Here is a 12500-nt window from a genome sequence, read left to right as displayed (position 1 = left end):
AATGAGATGCAGAGAGAGAGAGAGAGAGAGAGAGAGAGAGAGAGAGAGAGAGAGAGACAGAGGGTGGGCTCCGGGGCTTATGCTGTTAGTATTGTGTTTTATTCTCTGGAATTCATTTGGCTTTCTGGAACAAAAAAGTAGTATTAGTGTTTGTGTGTGCGTGCGTGTGTGTTTGTGTGTGCGTGTGTGTGTGTGCGTGTGTTTTTGTGAGTACTAGCTTGCTGAAAAGGCTTTTAAGTATGTCCGTATAAGTTACCATGATGCAGAGATATAGTGCACATAGACATGCATTTGTTTGAAGAGTTGAGTAAGGTACACAGTACATGTCGGGAAAACAAAGCTTGCTTTGAGTAGATGCCGTGAGCAGATACGTATGTCTGCCTGCCACTGGCTATGCGTATATCTGCACATTCATGTGTCCGCAGACGTCTGCATGTGTACGTCCATTCTGTCTCAAGAAACATGCTGGAATGAGATACCGCTTTTAGAGGTCAAGAATTTAAGGCTGTGTGTGTGTGTGTGTGTTTGTGTGTCTGTGTGTGTGTGTATGTTTAAGTGTGTGTGTGTGTGTGTGTGTGTGTGTGTGTGTGTGTGTTTGTGTGTGTGTGTGTGTTGAAAAGAGATAAAGCAAAAATGGTCAGAAGAGAGTTTTCTAAAAATTTCCTGCCGGTATTACGCAAGACACCGAAACCAAAATGGACATCCACACAGCAGCACTCCTGTGTGTGTGTGTGTGTGTGTGTGTGTGTGTGTGTGTGTGTGTGTGTGTGTGTGTGTGTGTGTGTGTGTGTGCTCTCCTGCTGCACTCCAAGTCCCTGTCAGAAGAGTGGGTGTGTGCTCTCTGACTATGGATGGTTAGGAAGCCGAGGTAGATGGGAACATGAGGCTGTTCTCTTTGAAAACAGTTCTGTTATTGTGGTTTTGTGTCCTGTAATTGATGGTGCCGTACATGGTTTGGTAGCTAAATGACCTTTATTTCACTGTGACTGTGATGTTGAAACAAATTAAGATAGGAAAGCGTGAGTTTTACCAGATCAAGGAGATGGAGGACGTGACCTCCAGTGGAAGTGGTGGAGGATCATTTTGTTTTGAACAAGATGCTGGCTGAACAGGAATGTCCTGTGTTTCCTCTCTGGTGCTGCTATTGATACATGCCGTGTAATGGGATCAAGTGTGCTTTGGCATTTAGGAGGGAAATTGTCCATGTCTAGTTCCAATAATTTGCCCTCCGCAAGTCTCTGGGCACACACACATTGCCCTGGAGGAAGAGTGGAGGATGAAGGCTCGCACAGGGCTGTTGTAATAATGTGGCTGTGGAGGATGCTGTTGTGAGAAGTGGTCAGATGGTTAGACCTGTGTCGCCTGTGGACAGTCACAAAATGACCTAAATAAACGATCAAATGTCATATCAGTCAGTGATATGTTTGATCCTAATCATCTTATCTGACCCCTCAACTCTCTCCAACCTCGACCATACAGCTCCACCCATACCTAAGCAGCTTAGCCTAATTCTTAGACTAACTGTAAGCCTATTTATGTTCCTCGCTTTCTGTAGGCTATCGATATAAAGAGAGACCAATGTTCTATGCAGAACATAAATAATAGATGGGTGGAGACAAACTTTTAACTACATGGACTTTTAAACATGGGACACCGTCTTACTACAAATGACCAGAGAAAAAGAAACAGGAACATCATTTTCTGTTATATATAATAACTAAATATTTTTGAAATAAATAACAATATAAGCTCATTTGTAGCTCTGCAGCAGTGTGTGTGTGTGTGTGTGTGGGGGGGGGGGGGGTCTGAGGGTCAGGTGCCGCCATGTGGACTCTGAGACTGTGTGTGTGTGTGTGTGTGTATGTATGTGTGTGTGTGTGTGTGTGTGTGTGTGTAGCTCCTGCAGCCAGAGGAGATCCCTGCAGTGAGGTCACTCTGCTCTTTCCCACACAGAGAGGTCTCCGCCAGCCATCAGCCTCGCGTCACACGTACACTTACACACTCCGTATCCTCACACACACACTCTCACACACACACACACACTCACACACACACACACACACACACAGATATCCTGTAACACCATTACATCATCGTAGTGCCCTGCCGCATGATGTCATCCGAAACAGCTGCAGGTGGGATGGGGGATTCACCATCATGCAAAACAAGATGTCAGTGTACAAACACACACACACACACACACACACACACAGAGAGACTCTCGCTCACAAATACGCACACACACACACTCAATGATATAAATTACATGTACTGTATGCGACTGATGCAGTGGGGTCTACAATACAAACAAACTGGATAGACTTTCCAAATGCATCTTAAACATGTGTATACATAGATGCAATGCCTATTTGTGTATTTGTGGTTGTGTGTCTGTGTGTGTGTGTGTGTGTGTGTGTGTGTGTGTGTGTGTGTGTGGGTGTGGGTGTATGTGTGGGTGTGTGTGTGGTTGTGTGAGTATGTGGGTGTGTGTGTGTGTGTGTGTGTGGGTGGGGTGTGTGTGCGTACTTAGCAGAACATGAGCACATGAGTGTGGCACAGCAACGCTTTAATTGATTTACTGTCACCAGCAATGTCTCTAACGAGGGGAGCGATTAATCTGGGCATATATCATTCTTTCTGCCCCTCAGTTAGCGAGACACTTTTTCCCCTCCGACTTTCTCAACGTCCGCGGCCACTCTTGACCTCACACAGTGAGCTCATATTTTCCGGCGTGACTCATCAGAGCGGGAGTGGGATTATTCGGCATTATTTGGGATTATTTTGGGATTGCCGCAGAAACAGTGGGATTCGCATCAGAAGGCGAGCTAATTGATGGGACATTCGGCCTGGTGGTGACAGTGGTGGTGTGTGTGTGTGTGAGAGAGAGTGTGTGTGCGTGTGTGTGTGTATTTACATTTGATTAGATTCTCTGCAAATTCACTCGTGTCCACCAAAATCTGCAACACTCTTCAGCATTCTCATAACAACGCAATCAATGTTTCCATGGTGTGTGTGTGTGAGTGTGTGTGTGTGTGAATGTCTAGTATGCATATTTTTATTGTGTGCGTGTATGTTTCCAGATGGAGCTCAGTTTAATTTGGTGGGTTTTTAATGAAACACTTGCCATTGGCTGGACAGTCTTTTATTGTTTATATGTGTGTGTGTGTGACTGTGTGTGTGTGTGTTGTCTGTCTGTGTGTGTATGTGTCTGTATGTGTGTGTGTATGTGTGTGTGTGTGTGTGTGTGTGTGTGTGTGTGTGTGTGTATGTGTGTGTGTGTGTGTGTGTGTGTGTGTGTGTGTGTGTGTGTGTGTGTATGTGTGTGTGTGTGTGTGTGTGTGTGTGTGTGTGTGTGTGTGTGTGTGTGTGTGTGTGTGTCTGTTTGTCTTTGGAGGGAGGGGTGGTGGGTCTCACATCACAGAGTCTGTAAATGAATAGGGAAAGAATGTCAGTAAAAGTGAGAGCAGCGTAATGGTGACTCTTATGTGTAGAGCGCCTCTCCGTTTCACTCCACAACATGATGTACTCTCCAAGAACTGCGTTGACGTCAGAGCCAATGTCTTTCAGGTAGTTTCAATTCATCATTTCATTTGATCATCGCCATCAAAAGCCCAGTTGCAGTAGAGTGGAGGTCCTCAGGTATATTCATCCTTACAGGTATTTCAGTAAAATGAGTTTAGTGAAATATGATGTCTTGTTGTGTGTATTGATAAAACAGATGCCTGGACCGGAGCCATGGTGTTGTCTGGCAGCTGTGAAACAGAGTGTGTTGCATTAGAGTGGCCAGAGGTTGTTTGGCTGGACTGTTGGGTTGCTCTCCGCACGTCCCCTGTGCTCTCATGCCAGGGCATGACAGGCCCGTCCGACTCCACCTGGCTGTAGCCAGTGCGTCTCCTCTATCCCCTGACCAGCCGGCCAGCCGGCCTCCCCTCGGCCTTCCCCTCTCCCCCTCTAGGGCCAGCTTCTCCCTCTCTCCTCTCTCCCCCTCTACAAGATGAGCTCCTCTATGTGCTCCATAGTACACTTTTATATCACTTCACCTTCACACGTCTCTCCTTCCATTCTCATCTGTCCTCTCCTCCTCTCCTCTCTCCTCCTCTCCTCTCCTGTCCCCTCCTCTCCTCATTTTCTGTCCTCTCCTCTCTCCTCTCCTCTCCTGTCCCCTTCTCTCCTCTCCTCTCCTCTCTCCTCTCCTCTTCTCTCCTCTCCTCTTCCCTCCTACTGTATGCCTGCTGCCCCATGCTGGCTGTTGGCTGCTGTCTGAACTCCTTCCACTGCCGTCGTAGGAGGAAATGTGCAAATGTGTAAATGTGTAACCCTTAAAGGTACTTTGTGGTCTCTTTTAAAGCTGGGAGTTACACACAGACCTTTTCATAGGGCTATGAAGAGCCTGTCATCAGAGGATTGTAAGAAGAAGAGTTGCAAGGGTTTCAGCTAGGCTGCAAGTGTTCAACCTGGGGGCCAAGCCAAAGAGCTGCTTGCTCTTTAGTCTAACAAGGTAAAAAGCGAGTGAGCAAGAGAGAGAGAGAGAAGGAGGGAGGGAGGGAAGGAGGGAGGGTGAAAGGGAAAGGGTAAAGGGGGGTCATAGGGAGAGATAAAGAGTGTGAGAACAGATGAAGGATGGAAACAGTGTAAATCATTTAAGCTCACCGTTGTAGACAATTTCACACATGTGCGCACATGTTTTATCTTTACTAGCATGTACAAATGAAAGGGGCGGGTGTGTGTGTGTGTGTGCGTGTTTTTGTCTGCAAGTGCGTGTGTTTGAGCATTTATGTGAATGTGCATGAGTGTGTGTGTGTGTGTGTGTGTGTGTGTGTATGTGTGTGTGTGTGTGAGGTCACTGCCCTCCACGCTGGCATATGGCAGACAGGGTGAGGGCTCCAGGGTTCCTCTAGCTCAGGGGTGTGCGTGGCTTTGTGTCCCCAGGCTGGAGCCACTGTGGCTGAGCCTGCAGAGGCCTGAGCCCCCCTGGTGATGGGACCCTCCAGTCCTCTCAACCCCAGAGACACACTGTCACCACTGCCTGGGACACGCTGTCTACCTCTCACTGTGTGTACGTGTGTGTGTGCGTGTGTGTGTGTGTGTGTGTGTGTGTGTGTGTGTGTGTGTGTGTGTGAGTGTGGGGACACTCTGTCTACGTCTGGCCGTCTGCCGCCGCGACGACTCGAGCGACCCGGGCACATACACACTCAAACACACACACACATGCACACATACAGATACACCAGAACACACACTCTCTCCCTCTCACACACACTCTCTCACACATACACACATGAGAAGCAGAAATCTAGACCCCCCCCCCCCCCATGCCATGAGAACATCCCCATGGCGACACACTGCTGTCTCTGCTCATCAAAATTAGAGAGGTTTACCCCTCTCCCCCCTGCCCCTGCTCCTGCCCCGCCCCCCACCACACACCCTCCTTCCTTGGGTGAACAGGTGGCCGGCCTTCCTTCTCCCAGCAGGACCGCCTACCCCCCACCCCCACCCCCCAACAACACACACACACACACACACACACACACATACACACATACACACACCACACACCAGGACTAAAGCTCGGAGGGATTCTCACCCGCAGGGTAAAAGATGTGCAGCTTTGCAGGGGGACTCGGGGTTAGGCCCGTCTGAGTTCAGCATTGAGAGGTCCAGTCCAGCAGGACAATGTTACTGTGGCTCGTAAGATGTATTGATAGGAGTTAGTGAAGGCATGGGGTGCATTTTGTGTGTGTGTGTGTGTTTTGTGTGTGTGTGTGTGTGTGTGTGTGTGTGTGTGTGTGTGTGTGTGTGTGTGTGTGTGTGTGTGTGTGTGTTTGTGTCTGTGTCTGTGTGTGTGTTGGGAAAGGTTAGGGTGTGTATTGCAGCACAGCAGTAGGTTTGGGTGAATTGCCTGTATTAAATGGGATGTATATTGAGTGTGCAACACCATGGCACGTCATGGTCCTAAATGTAAAATAGTGTGCATGGATTAGAAGACAGAGCGATGCTGCAGGGTACAGTATTAGGGTGAGGTGTGCAATGTGCAATTCATTGAAAGCTGAAGGAACAGCCCGTCTACTGTGTCCTGGTGAGAGGCTGATATCTCAGCAGCCCTGAGACTGCGGTGACCGTTCCTTTCCTGTGCTGGCTGTGGTCGCACCGCGGAGGTCTCCGCCCGCCTCGACTCGCCTGTTTACGTTCGGCCTCTCCGGTTTCACTGCCTCACCGAGCCACTGTCACATGCAGTGGCCACGCCGGAGTCTCCCGTGGGTAACAGAGAGGGAGAGACTCCCCTGGGCAGAGAAGACCAGGGAAGCGCAGGTCACTGTGACTCACTCAGTCATGTGAAACTCATCCGGACAGAATAGCGGTCTCACAGTGGGCTCCACCTAGAGCCATCTTTCATAGTTCAGCAAACAGGGCTCCATCAGCATGAATAAGGCTCACAGAAGTGCAAGGCACTTCAAGGCTATACGAGCCCTTCCAAGGCAGCTAGGAGCCTTCATCAGAGGGAGATCAGTGGCACTGCATCCTCCTCAGAGGGGAGAGGAGAAGTTGAGCTCTTCTGCATGAAAAAGTGAGTGGGGCATCCTCGGTCATTCCCTAGGCCCTAAAGAGACTCTGTCAGGCGGGCGGACAGGCTCTATGCACTGGGCAGTGGCGGGAGGAGGTCCAGCGTGGACAGCCAAGGTGAAGGCTGGAGCCTCAACACTGAGACTAATCTGTCCTCTCTTTAAAGGGACTGATACCAGCAGCTGCTCACGTGTGTGTGTGTGTGTGTGTGTGTGTGTGTGTGTGTGTGTGTGTGTGTGTGTGTGTGTGTGTGTGTGTGTGTGTGTGAGAACATACATCCATGTATGTGTATGTGTGTGTGTGCATGGTAGAAGTGGGGAAAAAGTGAGCTCAGCTCAGTGCAGACACACACAAAACACACATGTCACTTGAGGGGTGGCCAGTCGGGTGGAGGTGGTGGTAGAGGTGGTGGTGTCAGCACTGGTGGGCTGCAGATGGCGGGGCCAGCACAGGGGACGGGGGCAGCTCAGCGGCCAGTCGCCAATCTGCTGCTATGGTCTGTATGTCAGGCCTCCAGTGGTGACATGCAAAACGGTCAGCATAGCTTTGAAATGGGAATGCCTCCATATTAGTCCTAATCCTAGTGTGTGTGTGTGTGTGTGTGTGTGTGTGTGTGTGTGTGTGTGTGTATGATGTGTGTGTGTGTATGTGTGTGTGTCTGCCTGCCTGCCTGTGTGTATGTATGCATGTATGTATGTATGTATGTATGTGTGTGTGTGTGTGTGTGTGTGTGTGTGTGTGTGTGTGTGTGTGTGTGTGTGTGTATCTGCCTGCCTGCCTGTGTGTATGTATGTATGTATGCATGTATGTATGTATGTGTGTGTGTGTGTGTGTATATATGTATGTGTGTGTATGTAAGTCTCTGTATATCTGTATTATTATTCTGTATAGTAGGTTTATGAGAGTATGAGAGGTGTTTTAAGTGTACACATCATATATGCCTGTAATATGCGTATGTGTGTGTGCCTGTGTGTGTGTGTGTTGTGTCGTGTGTGTGTGTGTGTGTGTGTGTGTGTGTGTGTGTGTGTGTGTGTGTGTGTGTGTGTGTGTGTGTGTGTGTGGATTAGTTATCAATGGGGTGGGGTCATCTGGCTCCTAAATGAGACCATTGCACTTAATCCTTTTATCCATTGTTGTTTCACAGGGAACTTTTGTAGGAGTGTGTGTGTATGGGGGTGGGAGGCTCATTGGGGTAGCTGTGTGTGTGTGTGTGTGTGTGTGTGTGTGTGTGTGTGTGTGTGTGTGTGTGTGTGTGTGTGTGTGTGTGTGTGTGTGTGTGTGTGCATGTGTGCGTGTGTAGGTTAGGGTAGGGTAGGGTTAGTCTGGCTCCACTTGGCCTAGTAGCCGATAAGAGACAGGAGGGAAAGTATGTGAACCCTGGTAACACCACCTCTCCATCTCTTTCTCTCTCTCTCTCTCCCTCTCTCTCCTCCCTCTCTCTCTCGTCTCTGTCTGTCTTTCTGTCTTTCTCTCTGTTTCTCGCTCGAGCCCCCCCCCCCCCCCACTCTGTCTCCCCTGCTTCCAGTCAGTCTGTGCTGTGGAGAATCAGATTACAGAGTTTGCTCCTGTGCCCACATTTAGAGCAGCAGAGGTCGGAGCCATCCCCCGTTCTCACTCACCTTCTCTCCCCCTCCGCCCCCTCCCCTCCCTCCTCTCCCCCTCTTCCTCTTTCCATCTTTCGTTTCTCGTTCTCTCCCCTCTCCCCTCACTACCATCTTTCTCTTTTTTCCTTGGAGGAAGAAGCAGTTTTATATTCTCTCCCTCTCTCTCTCTCCTAGTTATGACCAAATGAGATGCAGATCTCCATCCGATTTCCATTTCACCTTCCCCTCCTACTGAGCTGTGTGTCCAGTGGCAGGGGGGCGAGAATAGAATAGAAACACACACACCTCTGCGTGTCTATGATGTGTTTTCCAGTTTTTACTACATTTAATATAGACTACATACAAAATACATTACAACATTATGCTCATGTATATTGCTCATCTGTTGCTATACAGACTCTTGGCAGTTGTGCTTCAGATATATGTGGATGTGTACAAAATGCCAGACTCACTTTGATACACATATATAGTAAAGTACTCAATCCTATGCAAAGGTGTCCTTTATCCAGTTTCATTGCCAGCTTAAGATGCTGCTCATTGTGAGAACGGACTCTCCTTTGAAATGTTATGGCTCTCTGGATTGTGTGTGTGTGTGTGTGTGTGTGTGTGTGTGTGTGTGTGTGTGTGTGTGTGTGTGTGTGAGAGAGAGAGAGTGTGTTTGTGTTTGTGCACCGTGTGGGAGTGGTGTGTTAGTTTCCATTGCATACTACGGAAAGGCGGCTCATATTCTGATTTACGGTATTTATAAATTGACTCCTATTCCCGAATATAGAGCTGGTAATGAGCTGAGGTGTGCACACTCTCTTTTGTGTGTGTGTGTGTGTGTGTGTGTGAGAGAGAGAGAGAGAGAGAGAACTCTCACACACACACACACATGGTGGTGTGTGGTGGTGGAGCATGGTCCCTATGCCGGTGTGTATGTTTGTATGTTTTCTGTTCTATCACTATGTGACTAATGGGGTGGTGAGAGCCTTGGTAACATGTGCTGTGCCTCACCCCTTTGTCTTTCTTTCTCTCTCTCCCCCTCTCTCCATCCCTCTCTCCCTCTGTCCCTCCATCTCTGTCTTTCCTCTGTCCTTTCCCCTGTTCTCTTTCATCTTTCCCTCTCTATATATACATCTCCCTCTGTCTCTAGGATGGGACTTTAGTGTGTGTGTTTGGTGTGTGCATGACTTTAGTGTGTGTGTTTGGTGTGTGCATGGAAGGGGCATAATCCAGCAGGATTGCTGTTCTCTTTGAAACTGATCTGCCGGGGCACAAATATATCCCACTTTTATCTGCTGCTGGAAAAGCTCTTCCACATACCTGCAACAGCACCACACGAGGAAGCCCAAAATAAGACCACTATTATGAGAATACAGAGAAGTGTGTGTGTGTGTGGGGGGGGGGGGGGTGTGGGGGGGTGTTGGTGAGTGCAGAAGCTTCATCAGTGCCGTTGATTTTGGGTCCAGTTTGCGTACACACAGAACCAGCTAAACTCCTCATTCCATTCCTGCTCTTTCCTTTCAACCTGACCAATTGAAACATTTCAGTGGAAGGTCAGATTGATGCATTAAGTGAAACAGTGTTGCAGTGTTGGCACCAATCCTTTATTTGACTGGCACCCAACATGTGCAATAGGATACAGCATACTGGCAATGAGGGTGGTTGGGTTCAATCAGTGGGGATCTTAAATCTTCTGGTTTAACTACCTTTTCAGTAGTCGTGTACTAAACAACCCCGTGTGTATGATTGCTCCTGGGTGTGTAAGGATTGTCCAGAATCTGCCACATGCATGTAGTGGTCAAGAACACACACACAAGACATGTCCAGAAACACACACACTAAGTGTAGTCAGCCATAATACATACAGCTTTATGGAGCCATAAGCACTGTGTGGTTTGCAGGTAGGGACAGTGTGGCAGTCTACAGAGGTGAAGTAGGATAATGAATCATTTCATGACATTTAATTGCATCTTTTGTTTCCTCTTTTGTGCAGCTTTCACCCTTTGTTCTCTTGTTCTGATTTGTCCTTTCCTTTCCGTACACTTTGCTCTGTGTATCTTGTTTGTGTGTGTGTGTGTGTGTGTGTGTTTGTGTGTGGAGCTACGGTTGAATGTTATTGTGTGTGTGCTCATGTTCTGTTATAAAACAGCAATCAGGATGTTCCGTAGGGCATTCCAGTGTCAATTTTAGCATTCCCAGCACCCCTTCCTCGCTCTCTCTCCATCTCTCTCTCCTTCTCTCTCTCCTCCTCTCTCTCTCTCTGTCTTTCTCTCTCTCTCTCTGTACTCTGTCACTCAGCCTCCCCACTGACATTCCTGTCGGCAGTTCAGCAGGTGTGTGTGTATCAATGAGCAGACCTTCGCAAACACACATCTACACAGTCAAGAGGCCAGTAACAAACACTCGGCCGTTCACACTTGCGCACACACACGCATACACTCGGGAACGCACACACACATCTTTTCATCAGCATTCTGTTAGGATCAGTACAGAAGGCAGCACCCGCATGCCACAGATGCCAAGATATGAGCCCATCAGTGCCACCAGTTCCAATCCCACGACCTGTGTGTGTGTGTGTGTGTGTGTGTGTGAGAGAGAGAGAGAGAGAGAGAGAAAGAGAGAGAGACTGTGCCTCTGCAAAGTGATTGCGCACTTCAGAAATTATTGAGAAATTATTCTCATACTAATAACTTTCTAATGACATTATCACACTCTTGAGAAATAAATTCAACATTATGAATATGTGGGCAGTGTGTGTGTGTGTGTGTGTGTGTGTGTGTGTGTGTGTGTGTGTGTGTGTGTGTGTTGTTGAATAGATGATGCAGGATAGAGCTTGTCGGACGACTTACTGGTGTGACATTAGTGTTATAAAAACACTCCTGAAGTGACGCACACTCAGAGGAGTGAAGCTTGTGTCAGAACATACACCGCTTTCATTAAGCTGTGAGACATACCACAATTTATATGTGTGTGTGTGTGTGTGTGTGTGTGTGTGTGTGTGTGTGTGTGCGTGTGTGTGTGTGTGTGTTCCCGCTATGAATCAAAGCATGACTCAGTGGCTGAATCACTGAGTGACTGCGGTCCCCGTCTATGTGTGTGGCATATACATGTGGTCTATACCGGTGAGGTCTTGGAATTGCAGCACTAATTACTGTGTGTTTTCAAATATATGAATCTCAACTCGTCTGCCCTGTTTTCCTCCTCTCACCCCTTATGCTCTCTCTCTTCCTCCGTCTGCTCCCTTCTCTCTCTCTCACCCTCTTTCCCTCTCTCTTTCTCTCTCTATCTATCTCTCTCTACCTACCTCTCTCTCTCTCTCTCTCCCTCCCTCTCTATCTATCTCTCTCTCTCTCTCTCACCCTCTCTCTTTCTCTCTCTATCTCTCTCTCTCTCCCTACCTCTCTCTCTCTCCCTACCTCTCTCTCTCTCTCTCCCCTCCCTCTCTCTCTCTTTCTCCCCCTCTCTCTCCCTCCCCCCCTCTCTCTCTATCTCCCTCTCTCTCCCTCTCTCTCTATCTCTCTCTCTCTCTCCCTCTCTCTCTATCTCCCTCTCTCTATCTCTCTCTCCCTCTCTCTCTCTCCCTACCTCTCTCTCTCTCTCTCCCTCTCCCCCCCTCTCTCTCCCACCTCTCTCTCTCTCTCCCTCTCTCTCTCCCCTCTCTCTCTCCCTCTCTCTCTATCTCCCTCTCTCTATCTCTCTCTCCCCCTCTCTCTCTCCCTACCTCTCTCTCTCTCTCCCTCTCCCCCCCCCCCCTCTCTCTCTCCCACCTCTCTCTCTCTCTCTCTCTCTCCCTCTCTCAGGGTTGACTGTGTGAGGATGACTCAGGCTCCAGATCCCCTGCCCGCTCAGCGGAAGCCCTCCAGCCTGTCGTCTCCCAGCGCCGCGCGCCGCCTCTACCGCAACCTGTCCGGAAAGTTCCGCGTGGGGGCGGCCGGGGTGGAGGAGAGCGCCCCATCCAGCCGGGATAAGGAGCGTCTGCGCAAGTCTAGCGTGGTGGGCACACACACACACACCAACAGTACAGAATCAAACGCAGTCAGACACACCTACAGTACACTTATACAAACCTACAGTACATATACCACAGCAGACAGTCATCAGGAAACACGTAGACCTCCATCTGTAGTTCACTTGTTCTACACACTCAGTCACATGCACAGCGCAGACACACTGCCTCCCTCATCTACACACACACACACACACACACACACACACACACACACACACACACATCTTCAGTGAGGGTGCAGCAAGTTCAACAGCATTCAGCCTTCAGCCCTGCAGTTTAACATGAGCACACTGTCGCCATGAGTTCAGGACAGAAGTTCAGGACTATGTGCACGTGTGTGT

At 48.8% G+C, this 12500-nt stretch overlaps 1 protein-coding gene across 6 annotated transcripts in view; it reads left to right on the top strand.

The window, feature by feature from the left end:
• Positions 1–12500, top strand: part of LOC121699722 (ankyrin repeat and fibronectin type-III domain-containing protein 1) — a 107293-nt gene that overhangs the window by 68010 nt on the left and 26783 nt on the right. For 5 of the 6 annotated variants that reach the window (XM_042082069.1, XM_042082066.1, XM_042082067.1 and 2 more), the window contains one exon: positions 11951–12143. In XM_042082069.1, coding sequence (XP_041938003.1) covers positions 11951–12143 — 193 coding nt within the window. Of the gene's footprint in view, positions 1–11139; positions 11161–11950; positions 12144–12500 lie in introns of those variants that run through there. The other variant, XM_042082071.1, reaches the window with a different exon arrangement.

This window comes from Alosa sapidissima, chromosome 24 (genome assembly GCF_018492685.1).
Source record: "Alosa sapidissima isolate fAloSap1 chromosome 24, fAloSap1.pri, whole genome shotgun sequence".
Taxonomy (NCBI): domain Eukaryota; kingdom Metazoa; phylum Chordata; class Actinopteri; order Clupeiformes; family Clupeidae; genus Alosa; species Alosa sapidissima.
The sequence above is the reverse complement of the archived record's forward strand: the minus strand, read 5'-3'. Positions and strand labels throughout refer to the sequence as shown.